The sequence below is a fragment of the Tachypleus tridentatus genome, chromosome 7 (assembly GCF_004210375.1).
Source record: "Tachypleus tridentatus isolate NWPU-2018 chromosome 7, ASM421037v1, whole genome shotgun sequence".
Taxonomy (NCBI): domain Eukaryota; kingdom Metazoa; phylum Arthropoda; class Merostomata; order Xiphosura; family Limulidae; genus Tachypleus; species Tachypleus tridentatus.
In genome coordinates this window covers 169019580-169041942 of record NC_134831.1, presented here as the reverse complement: position 1 = coordinate 169041942, position 22363 = coordinate 169019580, and the positions used below count along the sequence as shown (strand labels likewise).

At 31.2% G+C, this 22363-nt stretch overlaps 1 protein-coding gene across 3 annotated transcripts; it reads right to left on the bottom strand.

Moving 5' to 3' along the window:
• Window positions 1-269: 269 nt before the first annotated feature.
• Window positions 270-22285, bottom strand: LOC143257185 (uncharacterized). Of its 3 annotated transcripts, none has more exons than XM_076515549.1 (15): window positions 22115-22285; window positions 21009-21137; window positions 19977-20135; window positions 19079-19175; window positions 16543-16694; window positions 14686-14844; window positions 14451-14539; window positions 13591-13747; window positions 11316-11656; window positions 9280-9452; window positions 6889-6989; window positions 6587-6694; window positions 4101-4272; window positions 3359-3550; window positions 270-3024 (listed from the first exon to the last, which is right to left on the bottom strand). In XM_076515549.1, the coding sequence occupies exons 1-15, from the start codon at window positions 22142-22144 to the stop codon at window positions 1283-1285; spliced, it is 3801 nt and encodes a 1266-aa protein (XP_076371664.1). In that variant the 5' UTR covers window positions 22145-22285; the 3' UTR covers window positions 270-1282. The 3 variants fall into 3 exon arrangements, with proteins under 3 accessions (XP_076371664.1, XP_076371665.1, XP_076371666.1); XM_076515550.1 differs by lacking the exon at window positions 22115-22285 and adding an exon at window positions 21854-21874; XM_076515551.1 differs by lacking the exons at window positions 19079-19175; window positions 19977-20135; window positions 21009-21137; window positions 22115-22285 and adding an exon at window positions 15547-15628 and having other exon boundaries at window positions 16543-16577.
• Window positions 22286-22363: the final 78 nt, after the last annotated feature.

The window sequence follows — 22363 nt, the reverse complement described above, 5'->3', positions numbered from 1 at the left end:
CTGGTGATTACTGTGTAACTCTACACACATCAACTAGTGATTACTGGCTATTTGTGAAAACTTTCATGCTTAGTTGTTTTGTTGTGATGAGACTTTGAAAACTACAATCTAGATACTGAAAGATTAATATTATGAAAAACGCTACAAACTAGTACACCTACAGGACAATAAATACACTTTGTACTACTACACAATCACATGATGTATACTTTGTTATTTGGTTGCTTTTAGTAGAATCCAAGAAGAAACTCAGCAGAAAATCAACAAACTACACAATAGCATATTTAATGCTATATCAAGTAATAATTACGAACTATAGTTACAACACTGGTGTTGGAGAACACAACATAGTTACACACATTTACAGAAACAAAACAAATGAAAAAGACAAAATGTACAAACACAATTTACAAAGAAACTGTCTTTCTTGCATCCAAATGAATCTTCACTGTGGCAATGCCTTCTTTCCATATTTAGTGTGAACTTGACTCTTTGGTAGTATTTTTTTTAGAATCTTAAACCACACGTAATCTACAATTGTCTGTTTACAATCTAACATCAAAGTAAATCTTCAGTGGAAAATATTTTTAATGAAATAAAATCAGGGTAACAGAAAATGTATTATGGTTAAGAATGGCTGTATATCAGTAAAGTTCAAATGTAACATATTTCATTCTTTATTAACGTGTATTCTATATTTCACTTCAGGCCACTATTCACAACATGACTTTCTTCACCACTTGTCATGAGTCATTCCACTGTATGTACATGTGTATTCTACACTTCAGGTCACTATTCACAACATGACTTTCTTCACCACTTGTCATGAGTCATTCCACTGTATGTACATGTGTATTCTACACTTCAGGTCACTATTCACAACATGACTTTCTTCACCACTTGTCATGAGTCATTCCACTGTATGTATATGTGTATTCTACACTTCAGGTCACTATTCACAACATGACTTTCTTCACCACTTGTCATGAGTCATTCCACTGTATGTATATGTGTATTCTACACTTCAGGTCACTATTCACAACATGACTTTCTTCACCACTTGTCATGAGTCATTCCACTGTATGTATATGTGTATTCTGTATTTCACTTCAGGTCACTATTAAAAACTTCTCATTTATCGCTGTAACTGAAAATTATTTATAACAAAGTTGTATTATCGTTGATGGAAATATAAGAGTACAAACATGTTTTTGAATGTATTTTATAATCACACAGAACTAAAACACTTCTTTAGAAATCTTATTTAAATTTCAAAGTAACTTTATAACAAAGATGAATTTCCCTCCTTTTCTACTTTATCTTCACTTTTTTGTTCATTTTCTTGTACACTGTTTTCATCTTTGTCTTTGTTGTTAGTACTTGCTCCAATTGGCTGGATACTGGATTTGGAAATAGCATGATCTCCATTTTTTTTAGGCTCTGTGTCCCTTGAGGACTTTCCACAGTTCTGGTAGTCATTTCTGTTCATATTTCTAGACTTCATAACATCTCTTTCATCATTTTCTCTATTATCTTTTTTCCAGTGGTCACGTTCTCTGCCACGATCATATCTTCCTCTCTGTCTGGACCAGTCTTGATTGTTTAAGTTCTCTCCATGTTGACAAGCATAAGGCATAGGATGCTGATTAAATAATTCCTGTTCCATCCTCTCCTTACCATCTCGAAACCTTGTATCAAATTTTGGCCTTCTAATTAACTCTCTAGGAGGAAATCCTGGCTGAAGTCGCATTCTACCTGAATGTACAGCAAAGTGAGGTCGATTCCAATCAAATAGTGGTCCTCGTGACCTGGGTCTTCTTCCTAGATATGAGTCAATAAATTCCATTCTAGGTCTTGGCCCACCATAGAGAGGAAATCTACGTGGAGGAGGTACTCTAACTGGGTTTAAAAGTGGTGGATATGAAGGAAAATTCATATGTTCTAGAGGAAGTGGATCTCTAGTTCTTGACCCAAGATCAGGGGGCATTCTGGGGGGAGAAAGCAGAACTTTCCTTTCATTCCCTGATGATCTTTGTTGAAGAGCACTTTCACTAACTGGCCTTTCTTGGGGCCTTGTGTTAGTGGGTAGTTGATCTAATTGACTGGACTGGAAACTGTGTCCAGGTAAAGAACAATGAGAATTACCTTGACTTCTTGAATCCAAAGATTGTTGTTGCACTCCCAAATTACTAGATGCCAAAACAGAAGAATGTCTAAAAGGAGGAAAAACTGGATTTGACATCTTATTACCATTTTGTCCTTGGCATCGGTATGGGCCTGTCATGCGTGTACCAAGCCCAGATGTAGGGGGATGAAGAATGGTACAGGGTATGTGAGGTGAGCTAAACTGTGAAAGAGATGCCACTGTAACCATAGAAGTACAGCTTTCTGTGCTGACTGTGGATGGTGGTGGGAGTTGACTGTTTACAGACCCCCATGAAACCAATCCTTGATGTATCATTCCAGTCTGGAAATGTTCTGGTGGTTGAACTGGCTGCTGGAAACCCCCAGTAGAAGGAAGAAAAGGTACCTGCCCTACAGGTTGTGGAAAAGCTGAGTGAACTGGAGGAGGAAACCCTGATAAGGGTTGATCAACTGAAGAAACATTTGACAAACTGGAAGTGTTTGAATGTGAGGGAATATGGGGCAGTAAAGAGGAAGTTCCAGTAGCTGTAGTGGTGGTAGTGCTGGTGACATGCTGGCTGTTTACTGAGCTGGGCTCTAGAGGCAAACATGTTCCTTCTTCTTCAGTTGGAGTAGCATCTCCTGAAAAATCTATGGACCGAGAAATGGCATCTGCTGTGCTGTGAACTGGTAAGGTTGGAAAACGTAGACTGTGAACTGTATTGAGAGCTTGTACCTGTTGACATGTAGAAACAACAGATGAGACAGCAGCCATGCTGGGAATGGGTGGCAACCAGTGTCCTCCTTGCATCGGCTGAGTGTTTGAGGGAATCATCACGAGTGAATTCTGAGGAATTCCCACTGTCATTGACATCACCACAGGTTGAGTTGGCATCATTCCTGAGAAATAAAGATAAGAGATTATGAAAAGTTTGATGCAGTATTATTTTGTTTATCATATCATTACAAATATATACTTTCTTACCTGTTTTTAATATTAGAATAAGTGTGTCCTTACATCTAAATTAAGTCAGGTAATGACAGTAATTTTGTTTTGGAGAAAAATAATATCTCAGAAATTTATCCAAGCTTAAACATATAACCACACTAGATTTTCAGAGACAATTTCAATATTACAAAAAATATTACAGACATTTGCCCAAGCTTAAACATACAAGTACACCAGTTTTCAGGGAAAAGTCTAATATCACTTTACTCTTTCGTAATACCTTACCAGGCACAGCAATTCCAAAATGTGGTTGTACAATTTGAGGGACCACTTGCATATTTACTGGAGGAAGTCCACCTACTGTAGTTGACAAAGAAGAGTCTATGTGATTGGCTGTTTGCTCCCATTCCTTTGTAAGACCCTTTTTTACCTTCTTTTGAACTTCTTCTTTCTCCTTCTGTCGTGTTTTTTGTTGTTCTGAAACATTTTTAAATCTAGTTTTAAAAACAATTTTTAAGAAAACAATTATTTTGAAAAATTATATACATTTATCCAGAAAGACTCCACTTGTGTTTAATTACAGTTATTCAGATAGACTCAATGTTTTCTTCACAATATTCTAGCTGAATTCTGTTGGTGTTTTATTTGTAATAATTGACCTGGATTTCATTGGTGTTTTACTAAAATCAAGATAGATTTCTCTGACAATTTTATCACAATAATCCAGGGCCATTACACAGGTGATTTTTTTTCAGAATATTCCTGCTGGATTCTGATGGTATTCTATTCAGAATAGTCCAGTAAGCACCATAAAAATAATCCTAAATCTTGTATACATTTACAATCAAATTCATTTGGAACTGAAGTTTGTCTTTTTGATAATTCAACCAAATATTTACAAACGTACTAAACTTTATACTGGTTATACAATGAATCAACTGAAAACTTTAACAATCTCAGTACTATATATTGTAAACAAGACTAAGCAATAGTAAGTTTATAACTTTCTTTATTTGTCCTCACTCACCTTTCATGTTTTCTGGCACTGACTCATCATCAATGGCACCTCCTTCTTCTAGAGCATCAAGATCAACATCAACTGGAATTTTATGGTAGGGAATGTAGCTTACTCCCACACTTACTTCCCAGAAGTCTGTGTACTCCTTTCCCTTCACACCCTTGCCAGGAGCCCAAGCCATCTAAGAGTAAACCAATACTATCTTCTACAAGCCCCTTTATTAGGTAAGGAGTAAACACATTAAAGCCTATAGGTGTAGTAACCTAACTTCATTTAATGCTTATGAAAGCCCTGTTACAAATTGAGGTTTGACTTGCACACCCAAAAATAACTTCTGCAGTTTAAACTGTTTTTCCTTTTTGCATTTTTTAATCCTATAAGAACCACATAAAATACACCTCCTGGTTTCTTTACTATCCAAGTCATTGTAAAATTTGGTATAAACTTTTTAAATAATTTCTAGTTGCTGTATGAAAAGATAAAAAAGTTCCAGTGAAACATGTGAATAAAACAATAAAAATATTTCTTTTCATTTCAAAAGTTTTCAGAAAATTTCCAGATTTTATGTCCAGTTTCAACTGCTTTTACACCATCTATATATCTCTTTTCATACATATTTTGTCAATCAAAACACTTCCCACTATAAATCACACAAACCCAGAATGACTGACACACATTAACTAATGAACAATGACACTGACATAAGATTTACTAGTGAAAAGTGACATTAACATACAACTTACTAGCAAATAGTAACATCAAGATGAGATTTACTAGTGAATAGTGACATCAATATAAGATTTACTAGTGAATAGTAATATAAACATAAGACTTATTGAGTGAAAAATAATATAAAGATAAGATTCACTGGTTGAACAATGACTTCAAATGGTTACATTGGTATCTTTGCCTGGCATCATATGAGATATTAACATTTTTGGTCAACACCATTTTATACCTGTCAATTATAGTTTGTATATGTTGTTTAAATACAATAAACTTAACAATGCTTGTCATCTAATAGTTTTCCATTACAGCCCTAAGTTTCCACAACTCTCTAAACCTAAGTATCTTTATTAATGTGTTGTCAGTGATGAATATTCTTTTCAAACAGAGATCTTGTTACTAAATAATATTATTATGAATGGTAAGAACATCACAGAGGACTAAGAGAAAATTTCCAGGTCTTTATTTAGTTCGAAGCGTTTTCCAAATCTTTGCCTTGAAGTTGCTTTGTTTATTGTGACCTTACAAAAGTTCACCACTTTTACAAAAACCTAAAAAAACTACAGATTACACCACATTAAAGCTTAAAATTTCCCTTTTCTGGTTATCTTTGGTTGTTGGTTGCATCTCTTTTCAAAGTAACCAAGACCACCTATTATAAAGATAAGTTCAACCAAGAAATTCACAGTTGAGAAAACAAAATAAACATCAATCTAACCACAACTGCTGGAATATAAGCCTAAGAAAGCCATCAAAAATTAAAAAAATCTACAGTTCAAACTCTTAATAAATATCTTAAAAACAAAATTTGGAGAATGATTTGAATTTTTAATTAGAAAATTAGAAAAGCATTATACAACTAGTTGAAAGACTGTTGAAACAGACCAAGAATTTCATTCTTTTAATTTAAGTTTGTTTCTTGCAATTTAGCATGTGTTGATCTGGTAAAGGTTACATTTTCTTAAAGTAGTAGTCTACAATTATTTTCTACGCTGCATTTCTTCTGGTAATGATTGTTAAGTCAAGCAAAAACCTTGTTTCTCATACACAATTTTGCTTACTTTTACAATATCTGATCATCAGTCTCTCAAGGACCCAATGTAGCCTACAAGCTGTGTATTAAGAATTACTTTCCTAAAGCAATTATATATACATAAAAATTAAATGCTGTCAAACAATATATCTGACCAGTTCCTGCTACAAAAACTTTTTGTATATGGTTAAACAACATCCCTAGCCAGATCATGTGTCACCACATCCCTCGCCAGCCCCCAACCTAAAGAGCCATCCTATATATGGTCACTACATCCCTGGCCAATCTCTGTCAGTGTAGACAATAATGTTCTTGGTCAGCCCCTGAATTAACAAATCATTGTGACTAAAACTAGTCACAATGAAAATATTTACTTGTAAGGTTTTTTTTATAGAGTAATAAAAGCTTACAAGGATCATCCAAAGACACTAAAAACATTCATCTAATGAAGTTTAATAACATTCAGTTTCCAGAAGGAACACACAATTTGAAACATACATACTTCATGATAAAGGCCTGCACACTTCAAAACTAACTATACATATCTCATGGTAGAGGCTTCCACACTTCAAAACTAACAATACATATTTCATGGTAGAGGGCTGAACAGCCAAAACTAACCATACATATCTCATGGTATATGCTTACAAAAGTTTTATAATAATCTGAATATCTGTGATATTACTAATCCAAAACATTTGTTTTTACATGTAAACAGAATCCAAACTATAGTTACCTTGATTGCACTTCCATGTAATTTTAAGTTTTTTAAAGACTGAAGGGCCTTATATGCATCCTGCCTCCTATCCATACAAACAAAGACACATCCTCGAGGAACAATCATCTGAAACCAAGACAGGAGTAATGTAACACATCACTATGGGTAACATCCTTTACAGGAGCATTTTCTTACTGATTGATAAAGAGCAACTGTAAGTGCCACTAATATCTACTTAATTAACTGAAACAACAATGAAGTAAACATAAAAATATGACATTTTATGATTTAAAACAAATATAAATGTACTTTAAACTTACATCAATACTAGCAATGGTACCAAATTCTGCAAAGACATCATAAATGTTGGCTTCTGATGCTATTTTTGGCACGTGTCCAAGCCACAAGGTGGTACTACAAACTGAAAATAAAAGCTATGAAAACCTGTTATGCAATAATAGTCAATGTACTAATTAACTGTATTAGTAACTAATTAGGTATTTATGGCATTTCTAAATATCTAACAGTTCATTAACTGTTACATTTCTATAACTACTTAGTCCTAAAAAAGCCGTCAGTGCTGTCTATCATCTATAAACAAATATTGTTCCTGAGCATAATACTATATTTATGTTATAACTTTACTTGTTTCAACAGGTAAAATATACATAAACCTTTTATACACTAACCAGATGTAGACTTCTGAATACCTTCTTGGACTTTCACCAAATTTTAAACCATTTACATACCAACTACAGTAACATGTGATAAATGTAATGCATTGTGAGCATACACGACCTCTTTTCTTCAGTGTAAGCTAATGCAATCATAAGTGTAAATTATGCAGAAAGCAAACCCTCCTTAAAAAAACTTGATATTTTGTGTTTATTCTATGCTACTTTACTTGTGGTAATTAAATGGCTTCTCCTTCAAATTCGATCTTCAAACATTTCTTGAATCACAATAACCCATTCATTAAGTTTTTCAAAAGTAGTTAACTTTAAATTTATTGCACGTTTGTATGATCCAGTGTTTATTTGTTTGTTGTTAAATGGAAAACTACACAATGGGCCATCTGTGTTATGCTCATCACGAGTACAGAAACCTGGTATTTTAGTCACCACTTGAGATGTGGGCTGCTTAGTCTACTGTGTAGCCAACAGAGGATGAAAACAACGTTTGCAAAGTATGCTTTTACAAAATAACAGAATGTTGATTCTAAATATATTTTTGAGTTAAAAATAATTGAAATAGAATGTAAGTACACTTAATAATTCTAATTTCATTTCAACCATTTTCAACTGAAAAATAATTTAGAATTGATATTATATTATTTTGTGACAGCATAACTTGCAAAGAAAAATGTTCAAACTTTCATTACTGTACAGCTATGAGGACCTTACCTGTAAACAACACATTTATCATTCATGTGGAAGTCACAATAACCATCCCAAAATACAGGTTTATATTTGTATAAAACTACTATCCTTGAAAATATCTATCATGGTTCCAAGTGATTTTCCTTTTATGTTGGTGGTTTTATTACTACAACCCTTCACTGCCATACTTTTATCAGTATCTGGTATGAACTATTACTAATAAAAATCACCCTTAAAAACAGCTACTAGTACACTGAAATATGACTGGATAGAGCAGATATAAACTAGATATGTCAATAATAAGTAAAAAAAATTGGATTAAGCACTAATTTATGGCATTTCTAATTATTTTTAACAAAACAGTTACAGACAGAACAGGTTATGATTCTGTTACTTGTTTTTTGGAACTAAAAGTTATTATTGTGGATTTCTTGAAGGTATCTAAGAATTTAGAAAGCCTAAACAGTAAAACTAGCACACACTGTTACTATTCTAGGCATTCTGAACAGAGGAAATTTTCTCACTGATATCACAAACACCATGCATCACAGCAAAACCTGGGTTAAAACCCAAAATACTACTTAAATGCAATCAACCAGGTCCCTCAAATAATTCATATATAGTAACAATAGATTTGTTCATATACACTCAAAACAACACATCTGTTCAGATGTATTTGGAACAATATATTTATTCAAATATACCCAGAAAAATATTTATTAAGATAAATTTAGAATAATATACTTGTTCAGAAATACTTAATACTTAAAATATTACACTTGTTTAGATATACTCACAACAATATATTACATGAGAAAACCCAAATGCCAAACAAAAGTACTAAATAACTCCAGGTTTTCTTGGGAAACCTGAAAAGAAATTCCTGGATTTTCTTGCAAGTATTTCTTTCAATTCAATCATATTTGCAAGATGTTTCCCTATCTATCAAAATTAAAGTACAACAATATATGTTAGTTATCATTCTTGTTGACTATGATAAACAAAGTCACCCAATAAATTTACAGGACTCTGAAGTTTAATACAGAGTACCTAAAGTGTAATGTGAAATACACTAAAAATAATGGAACAGGTAATGTGAAGTACATTATGGATAATGTGATAATGTCCTATCTGGTGACACACACAACCTTGTTCCTACTCACTTTGAAAGTGTGCACTTTGTAAAACTTCTAAGAAACCTATGAAAACAAAATGTAAACTTCAACTTTTCCAGAATACCAGAAAATAATGAAAATGGGTCATAAAAATTTTATCATTGCTTATGAAAGACTATTTGAACATATAAGATATCTTTTTGAAGTAAACTATTACCACATAAGTATCCTTTTTTTACAGGTGGTAGGCCTTTCTTCCTTCTTTCTCTCTCTCGAGATCTAGACCTAGATCTGTCCCGCTTATGGTGAGACCCAGAGTGTGAACCAGACCGAGATCTCTGTCTTCTAGGAGACCTAGACCTGCTTCTTCTGCTCTGTTGGTGAGATGACCTGAATAAAAGAAAAATCTTTAATAATGTCCTACATTCCCATGCTTTATTATACCTTGAATACTTGAATGGATCATAACATGTCCATATAAACAAGAAACTCAATACTCCTGCTGCAAAAAAAATAGTATAGGATTACTTTAACAACTGATGTTAAAATTAAACTGTATACACTTTTGAAAAATGTTTAAACTTGTTTTTATAAACACCTGAACTCTTACATACCAGTAATTAGTAAACTGTGCTTGTGTTTATTAACTGTTACATATTGGTGATTAGTGTAGCAAGACATATGTAATATTACTGTGATTAGTAAGCTGTGCTTGTGTTTATTAACTGTTACATTGCTGTTGATTAGTGTAGCAAGACATATGTAATATTACTGTGATTAGTAAGCTGTGCTTGTGTTTATTAACTGTTACATTGCTGTTGATTAGTGTAGCAAGACATATGTAATATTACTGTAATTAGTAGGCTGTTCTTGTGTTTATTAACTGTTACATTGCTGTTGATTAATGTAGCAAGACATATGTAATATTACTGTGATTAGTAAGCTGTGCTTGTGTTTATTAACTGTTACATTGCTGTTTTTATTAGTATAGCAAGACATATGTAATATTACTGTGATTAGTAAGCTGTGCTTGTGTTTATTAACTGTTACATTGCTGTTGATTAGTATAGCAAGACATATGTAATATTACTGTGATTAGTAAACTGTGCTTGTGTTTATTAACTGTTACATTGCTGTTGATTAGTGTAGCAGGATAAGTGTATTGTTCCTATAACCCATAGTAGTTCACTTCCACACCATATAAACAAAATATAAGTGATAATGTAGTAGGACATTATTGTGTACAGACCTACTAAAACACAGTTGAGTAAAAGAAAAAAAAAAGAGAGAGACATAATATAATCCAGTAACATGCTTTAGGTGTTCATTACATAATTTGATGATCTAATGTAAAACAGTAGTTATTATTTTACTGCAAAAATGCCTTTATATACTTACCTGACCTAATTTATACAAATTTTATAAATCCACCTACACTTCTTTAAGTTGCCACATGAATTCCCCTCTGTTTGTCTTTATGAAAGACTTTTTATAAATAAAACCAAACTTTTGTTGTACATTCCAAGTTTTTCACTTTATCTTATTTTTTGTTTAAAACGTTTTTGTGAATCCACTATAACAGGATTTTTTTCTGCAAAAATGCCTTGTGAACATAGTTAGAATGCATCTGTTGCTACAATAGTTGTTTTATAATATTAAATAATCTAAGAACAGAGAGCTCAAATCTTACAGTGGCTAGATAAACACAAAGTCAGTGTTTAACCAGTGACCATTAAGGATCAATAGCATTTTTTGTGTTGATAATATAGACATAATTATGAATGTTCCCACCAGTTGTATAAAAAATAGTAAACACTATTTAAAAAAGAAGAAGCCTGGTGTAAGTGCAACATTTATTAGGAAAACCTACTATGATTTGCAACTAACAAGACCTTTCTAATAGCTTGAGAAGGTTGTTCTTGTATGTTTTTAAACATGATTCTTAAACAGCATATACTAAACACAATGATCTTGTGGTATTACATTTTTCTATTTTATAGATATATTTTTTTTCAATTCGTCATCAGAATATGGAGTTCTTGTAACAAACACATATCTAAACTTTGATACTAAGTTAAAGTATAAGAAATTGAAAATATGACACTAACTGGAAATTCAAATCAATTGTCTAATTACACTCAATAAGAGTATGCAACTCATTATTTGTTTAATTTGAGCTGATACTTTTGGTTATACATTAAGTGAAAAAGACATCCAAGTGTTCACAGAGTTAGTTTCAAGCTCTGAACATACCTAGCTTTGGATCCACATGGACATAAAGATTTAACCCCTTCCACTTTATTCTCTACCATTATTGATTGTAATACTCTTGGTCTTTCATCTTGGTCTTCCAGAGGAAGGGATATATTGTTTATCATGCCAAAGGACTGTTGGCTGTCATCTAGTTCAGAGCTTACAGTCCTGGGAGGTAGAGTGGGTTGTTTATAGCTTACAGGCAGATAGTTGTTGCCAGGCCCCTGCCCAGTGGATAGTAAAGGTGGGGGTTCAGGAATATATGACAAACTACTGCTGCCAAAAACTGTAGCATGAGGAGGATGTTCAGAAAGCTGGTGGTCACTGGAGAATGGCAATTCCTGTGAAACATTAAACTGATGTTGTAATATATCAGATTACTTCCATAAAAATTCAAGACACTGTCAATGTTTTCATGAAACACACCTCTCATACATATCTATAAGCTAATAGGATATTGTTATAAACACAAAACACTATCAGCATGAAAAATGTTTAACAAAGACAGTCTTAACAGTAACATTCTAAAAGAAAATTGACTTAAAAATTTATGAAACATAAAAGAGCAACATCTAGGATAGCAAAGCAATATCCTTTACACTAACAGTCCTTTCACACATGGCTGAGAATGTTATATTAAAATGATATAAAGTCATGATGGAATACCAGAAGTACATTTTGGCATTGCTTGGTCTTTCTTAGGTAGTGTAATGTTACCAAAAATTGATCACGCTTGGGAGGAGTGTGTAAGGACCTTTTTGATGTGAAATATTCATATATTTAAATCATAAATCTGTACTCAGATCTGATATTTAGAATTTCTAATATGGGTATACACACGTAATTGAAAAGCAAAGAAACATAGGTCAACATGGAGAACCAAGACCACAGAGAGAAGGATCTGAAACAAGATATACCTCAACCATGGTAAAAAAAAGTGTGGCATTAGCTGAGGTAAGCAAAGTACAGCATTTCATAGCAAATAAGAACACACAAATACAAAGGCCCATCTACATGTTACAGGCAACAAAACACAACATAATCAACATGGAAAAGCAACACAATTCACACATATGAGTTGTTTCCAACACATAACAGTTTAAGTGTTGCATACCTTGAGCAGCTAAATAATGAAATGGGTATCCATGTTGCTCTACATAAGATTCTAATGGCTGAATTCAGAGCTTGTGTATTTCCATGTGTGAATGGACATCATCCTTATATATATACAGTTACGACAGAAAGTGTTCGTACCCTTGCGTCCTGAGTGGTTTTTTGCTCATAAGTATCACGAGTAGGCTAATAGCAGTATAATGTATTATAAATATTATAATAACACACATCTACATAAATTTTTATGCAAATTAAAGGACAAATAAACTGTTTATAAACAAATAATCAAAAACAGGAGGAGAAGAAAGTGTTTGTACAGTTCAGAACGTGTGAAAAAACTGATATTCCCGTAAAAATTTTGTTTAGTTTGGCGAATAAACTACATTATACCATTCCAGAACTAGACACTGGGTTCATAATTACTGGAATTTAGCCAGCAAAAAATGTACTTCCAGCAATTTAGCACCATCTCCATCATTATCTGTTTGATCATCATGGCGAACAGGAAACAGCTGTCCAGTGATTTAAAAAACTGAATTATCGTAAAATACAAGTCTCGTGTGTCTCTTTCCAGTATTGCTACACAACGTAATGTGCCAGAATCTACTGTTCAAAGCATAATTGCCAAGTTTAAGCTCACAGGATCAACTGCTAACCTCCCTCGTTCTGGACGCCCCACCAAAATTCCAGAGAGAACAAAGAAGAAGGTTCTCAGAGAAGTTAGTAGAAACCCTTGTTTAACACGTAATGACATATAGAAACTGGTAAGGGAAACTGGGGTTGACGTAAGCACCTCCACAGTTACGAACAAGTTATGCTCTTCTGGGTTCACAGCATGCCATTCTCGTAGAACTCCATATTTAAAGACTGTTCATTTAATATTAAATAATACTAAAGGTATGCACTGAACATGACAGCCTTGCAAAAGATGCTTTTAAAATTAAACTATGCTGCTGAACTACTGTCATGATGCACCACTGTCAAATAGAGCATTACAGTAAATAGTGACATAGAATGTAAAAATGTGGTACTGCTCCAACATTGTTTTAATATAAGATACTCAACACCTGTATAACGTAGTTGTTTTGTAATGACTAGTTAAAAATATTCTAGTACTACATAATGTTTTAAGTTTTTAAACTATATATACAAAATTACTCACTGATGGTATTTGCTGTGGGTACAAAAGGTCCTTCTGCTCTGGTATGCTATCTAATACAGAAAAGTCTGCTTTAAATACTTCATTTTGCTGTATGGTTTGTTGCATCTGTTGTAGCTGCTGCAGAAGTTCAGGATTAGATAACAAATTCTGGGCCATACTGGACAAAGAAATGTGTAATTATAATCATATTAGCTAGACACACTTCATTCACACTCAATAATATTAGCTGGATGTGTCAGAAATGATATTCAGAGCTAAATATTAATATTCTTATAGAAATAACGTAAACATACCATACAAAACAACAACAGATTATAAATAAAAACTATCAGGTAGCATGCTGAAATAACATAAACATACCAAACAAAACAACAACAGATAATGAATAAAAACTATCAGATAACATGCTGATATAACGTACACATACCAAACAAAACAACAGATAATAAATAAAAACTATGAGATAACATGCTGAAATAGCATAAAACATACCAAACACTTCTGATAACATATCTCAGCATTTTATGCAATTTATTTACAATTTACTTGCAAATCTAAAAAAAATGTTTTTGTTAAAATTGATAGATTGTTCAAGCAGTTTTCTGATGGGCACACTGGAATGGTCGGTAACTGCCTGTTGTAAAAACACAAATACAGAGGATGACATTTCAAAAGTCTTCCATCTTCAGATTACTGTTATTTTTAAAGTCAATTTATTATAAATTTTGAAAAAGTTTCAGTGATGTGAATTTAACAATCAGATCCAACGCTAAATCTGTTGATGCACACACACATAAACTAACTCACCTCAGTGACACGAGTTTGACAGTCTCTTGAAGCACAAACACGAACCAACTCACCTCAAAGCAAGAGCATTGGGTCCAGAAAACTGGTTTGTTTCATCTTGTTTCTCATCTTCTTCATCTCCATAATCAAAATCCAGCAGTTTCTATTAAACACAGTTTTTTTTTATATACCATCCAATATAATCTCTTGAATTGGTTGAGCATCAAATTACATTTTATAGACCAGGTTATAGATAAGGAATAGAAAATTAAATGTTACAACATGTGATACAAAGTGACCAGAACTAACCTTATTGAACTTCACGCTAGTTACTTCTGGCCTAGCAGCAGGCATTGTGGAAGTCAACTGATGCCGGCGAGAGAGAAGTTCTATGTTAGATACATGCTGGTTATCACTGTTTTCAGTAGCTGTGTTCGTCATTACTGAAGATGGAATCTGCATTTCATTCTACCCAATGTCATGCATTATGGGAAAAATAGCCAAAAACATTTATATATAAATACAAACTGAAGATAAAAGCATTAGAAATCTAATAAAATACATTAATAAATGGAAAAGCTTAAATACCTGTTCCAATCTACATGTTAAATCACCTTTGGTTAATTCATTTATCCGTGGTAACTAGAAATCCACTTGAAATAAAAATGTATCTTTAGATGGCTGGCACGGGTATTAAACATTTTTTTAAAAATAAAGTAGTTCTTCACTACTTTATTTTAAACAAAGTTTTAATACCCATACCAGATGTCTTAAGATACAATTCATTTATCCTCTAACAGTGGTTTTAAAACATTAGAAGAAATTTCTGGTTTACACTTTCTCACTGTATAGATGCTTTTTAATAAAATATCAAAATACTTTATAATCTTACAAGTTAAACTTCTCAACTTGTTTTACTGTTATTCATATACACAGATGGGAAATGTTATATGCTTTTCAGCTAGTACATCTTAATTTAAGTCTGAGCACAATGTGATAGTTTATATTTGGACACTGGCCAAAACAAGAAAAATGTTTATCATAGTGTGGGTTAGAATATTTTATATATCTACTTTATTTTATTATTATTTATAATTTAATTCTATGGTTGTTATCTTATTATAATGATTACTTTGCATAATTAGCTTAGTATATGGATTTAGAACTAACCTAAGCCTCCTGGGCTGGCCGAACCTTGTGAGATATTATTGGGTTTACGGCCGAAAATATTGTTAACAGCGAGGGAACCTAACTGATGAAACAATGCATCCTAATCATTACAAGTAATATAGTTTGAAAATTATATTTAATTAGACATATTTTTAGCAATGCTCTTTATGAGTAGCTTCCTTTGATCAGTAGTTAATACCACTTTAATTTGAAATAATTAAAATTGTTAGTTTTTTTTCTCAAACTTGTTATAATTTCCTCATTGTCATTTGATAAATAAAAACACAAAAACACATAGAATAAAAAATATATTTCATTTTTTTCCTGATTCACAGCAAGGTTTCATCTAAAGTTCTTATAAAATAAAATAAATGAACAAACTGTATTGATGGCAGTGTACTGATAATAGTTAAAAATATGAACCTGTTTGGTTTTATTACTGTTAAGTATTTCTTGCATTTTCTCTTCATTAACTACTGAAACACAAATTTACAAGTCTCCAGTTATATTTTAATTCCTTCAGTACAGTTTAAAGTTAGAATTAAATAAACATTTTTAAAATTTTCAACCCATAGAGGTAAATTAGTTAAATAAACAAATACATTCTGATATACTTTTTTTTTTTTTTTACAATAAGTATGTTGATACAAAAACTGTTACACCTAACTTGATATCAATCATTCTATTAACCTATATTTCTTGTTAGGCCTTAATTTTTCATCCAAATATTAACTGTGCCCAAAGAATAATAACAAAGCAAAGCATAAGATCAAAAAAATAATTTCTTTAACTCAAAGTGAAAATTTTAAAGTATCAAACATCATACATTAATATCATTTTCTTACAATTACATGCCAATCCTTCTTCTTAAATAACCGAGAATCTGCTAAATTACTTTATAAAATATCATTGATTAAAACATCCTTTTATGTTTCTTAGTAAAAGCACTTTATAGTGAAGTAGAAATTACTACTAACAAAAATATATTACACAAACCTCTGAATGTATAAAAATTCCAGATTCCAAAAAACTTTCATTTCCTTGAGTAAATTGTGACCAGCCCTTCCAGACTGGGATTTCTGTGGAACTTCTAGGTTTTGTTGAATTCCTTTCATAAGATTCAGTTTCAGCTGGGGACTGGTTGCTATCTGTGGGTTCCACAGGACACAATATTTACTTCCTTCTTAAAAAAAAGTTTCTGAATATCAATGATACAGTGATATTATTATACTAGATCGTTTGATGCAAGAAAATATAAGAATGTTATTATTAACAGCAACATCTGTAAGCTATTCATGGTAAGTAGCAAGAAATCAGAAGAAAAAAAAACATAGTTTACATATAACTTAATTATGTTTTCTGTGAATTAGGCTTTGGTTAACAGCAAATTCCTTATGTGTCTAAAACTGTTTTGGAAAGTTATTTTACTGACTTCAATCTCCTTCAAGAAATTACTTACATATGCCAATGTTATGTAGTTAGGTAATCCAGGTGGACTTAAACAATGGTAACACATAAAACAAATACAAGTTCTGTGTAGTGAATGATTATATAGTATGATACAGTATGATTAAATAGATAATTAAAAAGTTACAACTCATTATTAGTAGCAATTAAACTCACTGACTGGAAGAAAAAACAACAAATTAAGAGAAAACATAAACATATTTGAATAAGGCAAACAGTTAATGGCAAAAGTTGGGTTCGTTTTAACAAGTCTTTAAAAAACTGAATACAGTACAAAAATATTGGCTAATGTCACTAATGTTTTAATTTATTTATCTAACAAAGACTAGCAATAATTAAACAAAATTTTGGGTAATGTCATTCATGTATTTAAATTTATTAACTCTCTGATTTTAGTAAACGTTATAAGCCTTTCACTTAGAAAAAAATCATTTTCAGTGAAGTATTAATGTTAAGATTAAAAGTTCTTCATTTCAGAGCCCTAAATTTTATGTGTAATTTTTTAAACCATCTACGTCCATTTCAAATGTTTGTTTTCAGTAAAATTTTATATTTTATCTATTATTTTCTCTACAAGTTTGGTCACATTGACTGATCTCGTAACTCCCACCCCCCAAAAAAAAATCTAAATTATCTTCTTTTTTTTCTAGAATGCCTCATGAAATATTTTTATTATATTATTACCATCATTTATTTTACCTAATCTAGCCTTAACTAATCTAAAGAGATCTCTATTTTTACATTTTAATTACTTATATTATAAAGAATAAAAATGAAAAACAAGAGACAAAGTTCTTATCCAAGTATTCTTTTTTCTTACTATCAATTGTACATGACAGCTAACCCTACATTTTAAAAGTAGTAATGCATTTTAAAAAATTTATTTAATTAAATAATGTAACAAAGAACATAATCTAATAACATGCAAAATGCAGACAAATTCCTCTAACAAATGCAGTTTTTTCTGGCTTTCTATTTATGCGACAAGAGCAGTTACAAATTCATCCACACTATCAGTTGTGATTCCCACGGTAACCAACATTGTATTATAAGTTAAACTGACTTTTATCTATTCAGAAAACAACATAATATAACAAATTATTTGAGAGATTAAAACCTTCATTTTCCATTGGTTATAAGTAATATGTAATTAAGCATAAGAGGGAACTATTAACAAATTCTGAAAGAAAAAATATGACAGGTGGAGTCTGTTTTCTGCAGCTGGTAGCTTTGTAACTACACAAAATTGAAGACTATAAAAATTTTGGTTTATCTGAGCCATGGCAATGTCATAGTGAGCAACTTAGATTTAATTTCATAGTTTCTTGAAGAGGGGGGCAATAAAATTAAGATATCTAGAGAAATGTGTCATGTAAGTCACACAAGGATAATGTCACTAATGTGTTTGAATTTATTAATCTAACAGAGACTGGGTAGAATTAAACAAAATGTGAGTTAATGACACTAATGTGTTTGAATTTATTAATCTAACAGAGACTGGGTACAATTAAACAAAATGTGAGTTAATGACACTAATGTGTTTGAATTTATTAATCTAACAGAGACTGGGTACAATTAAACAAAATGTGAGTTAATGACACTAATGTGTTTGAATTTATTAATCTAACAGAGACTGGGTACAATTAAACAAAATGTGAGTTAATGACACTAATGTGTTTGAATTTATTAACCTAACAGAGACTGGACACAATTAAACAAAATGTTGGCTAATTACACTAATGGTTTTGGATTTATTAACCTAATAGAGACTGGGTACAATTAAACAAAATGTGAGCTAATGACACTAATGTGTTTGAATTTATTAACCTAATAGAGACTTGGTACAATTAAATAAAATGTATGTCTTTGAATTTATTAATCTAATAGAGACTGGGTACAATTAAACAAAATGCAAGTTAATGACACTAATGTGTTTGAATGTATTAATCTAACAAAGACTGGGCACAATTAACTAAAATGTGAGCTAATCACACTAATGTATTTTAATTTATTAATCTAAAACAAACTAGATACAAGGAACCAAACTATGACTCATAATACTCACTCATATTTGGATTTGCTAAGTCTAAAAGAGGCTGAATTATTTCACTTGGGAATACACTGTTCTTCTGCCACAAATTCAAAACCCTCACAATCCTTGGCTGAAATTAAATGACATTTTTAGAAATTTTAGATTTGATCTGTACTTTTTTTTACAGTAATACCTCAATTAAAATTTTGCCTCTTTAGAAATTGTTTCATATTTTTATAAAATATTTATATTATAATTTCAACATGTACAATAACACAAATATAATACAGTGATGTAAATTAAATATAAACCATTAGTATTGTTAACTCTTTTACTGCTATAAGCACAAATATTTCCCTCTGTGAAATACTGGCATGAGAATCTATTTCCCTCTGTGAAATACTGGCATGAGAATCTATTTCCCTCTGTGAAATACTGGCATGAGAATCTATTTCCCTCTGTGAAATACTGGCATGAGAATCTATTTCCCTCTGTGAAATACTGGCATGAGAATCTAAAATCTTGTACAATCACAAGAAAAAGGTGTTTTCAAAGTTTACCAGTTTCAATATTCAGATAAGTAATGATATGTTAAAATGTGTCCTTCTACTTGTCTATAATTGAAGATGTGAAACAGTTAAAGGTCCTTTAAGCATATATCTTTGCACAGTAAAGAGCATTTATTAAAGTTACATTACACAACGACTCATCTTAATTGTAATGTTGATAACAGTTAATGAAGAACTACCTTCACAAAACAAACCATGAAAACAACAATCAATAAATAAACAGCTTATTATTCTCCTTTTAATTACTAATTTAATTTTTTAAAAATTTTCTCTAATTAAAAATAAATTTTCCATTATCACAAGATAAATTTAAAACAATAATTTAAGAACCCAGTCAAATTAACTACAACAAAGACACTAACCCTGTCTTCATCAGGACATTTGAATAGATTTTGAAATGTTGTGGTTATATTCTTTGAAAAACGTGGGGCAAAGACATCTTTATCAGAAAACTGGTGCTTTGACTGTCGTACAATGGAGTCAATAACATAAAGTCCAGGAATTTTGTATTCTGGGCGACACTGGAAGAAAATTACTATTATTCATACCCAGGCCACACAGTGTAATAATAAACATGTTTCACATCTTTTTTAAATCATCTTAAAATGTACAAACATGTGGATAGACAGTAATAAGAGGAAACCAACAAAACTATTAAATAGTATTTGTTCCAAAACATTTGAAGAACTAGACATAATTGTTTATAGCAACTTTTTATAAAATTGCTGCATTTGCAAGTTTAGTTTATTTAATTACTTTGGTTCTTTATAAAGACCCACAACTATACTTAATTACAAAAATATAAAATTGTGCTATACAGTTTATAAAATTTATAATAATTTTACCACACTTTAGCATTAAGTATAGTATTGGATATATTTTCAGCTACAGACTTCAGTACATAACTAGGAAAGTTGTATCATGAAAAACCTTATATAATCTTTACTGTAAGTTCTGGTAAATCAATAGTAATGTTCTTATTTTACAGAAACTGTATTTGACTACAGATAGTTTCCACATTTCATAATCAGTTTTACAAACTTCAGATTTAATATTCCTTTCAACACTACCAAATTTTCACTCATTTTATTTACAATTTATGACTTTAAAGAATAACTACAACTTTTGGTTTAAATCTGAATATATCTAGAAAACATATACATGCACATTAAATTATATTATGATGCATGATAGGTAGAGTATGCCATATTTTCACTTGTACTTTTAAAAGTCCTAATAAGTTGCAACAATACAGAGTTTGCATTACAAATCCTACAGGCAAAAAAAACAACAAAATATTCATATATTTAAATATTACTGTAAATATAATAAGATGATTGGGAATCATTATGCATGTATTAACTCTATTTTAATAGTACAAAGTCTTTACTAACCTTTTGAATAAATTTCTCAACACTTTGAACTATATGCTTATAAAACTTAATTCCTTTTATGGCAGCCTTTGTCACCTGGGTCATTTTTGCTTTGGAAACAGGTGGCTTGTCCTCATACAGTGATGACAACTGAAAAACAATACAATTTAAAATACTAAAGTGTGAGAAGACTCAATCATTTCCATGATTTACCTGAATTCATGATATATATATCACAAGTTTTCAATTAAGACACTGATCAAACACACACTAATGAATTATAAAACTTGATAAATTTGTCTCAACTGAAATGCTTTACAAAATTCCCCATACAAAACCTTCCAGTTATTACTTAATGGACTTAGTAGTTCTCTTTAAATGGAAATGTCAATTTAAAAGAATCATATTTTCTTTCAGTAAAATAATTTTAAACTTGCCTTATTCATTTATTAGTTTAACTAAACAATAAGGTTAGCAGTTTTATCATCTTTCTAACTTCAATTTCTGACTGCAGAAATTTATAAACACAATTATAATTCATATGACATCCTTGAAACATTTACTTTTAATACTGGTACAACACAGCATGAAGCTTTTACAAAATACTTGTTTTTTACACAGACGTATGTAAACCATATTACATATATTTAATCTGTTTTTCATTTCAAATGATTCATTTTTTTACACATTACATGGCTGAAAACTTTATAAAGTACGTTTTTAATCTTCAGGTTGTAAAAAACAGTAACACTAAAATATTAGAATAACATTATTCCTACTGCTATAGATTACTAGTAATACTATCATTAAGTAGTATTACTATCAGTCAAAATAAGATTTTGAACTTGATCCCGTCCAGATTTTACCTGTAAAAACTAAAGTGTGACAACAAGTATGTATTAAGCAGGAAATTTCATATAATTTTGATGCTAACAATAATTGTTTCATGCAAACTTAATCCTGTCGCGCACAGAGAAATGTATCGGTTTCATTTATATAAATTGTAAAAATTGGCAATAGTGTATAAATTTAGTTAGGCTTAATAAGTAAACATCTACATAATGCAACTCAACATATCCACAGCAACCGGCTTATTTGGTAAAGATGAATCACAAATACACACATACCTCATTATTAAATGCCCTCACTACGTCCATTTTTAAATGGATATTTATATGTGTCTTTTGTAATATATTTAAACTTGTATTGCTTATTTTGTATCTTTTTTAAAATAAAGTATATATATTCCTCAACAGATACAACATGGCGTCATAGGTACATTTATTTCTGATGATACTGCGCGATTAGCGTTAAGTGTGATTGGTTGAATGCTACGTTTGTTTTTTTATTACCTACTACAAGTTTCTTTCACTAGT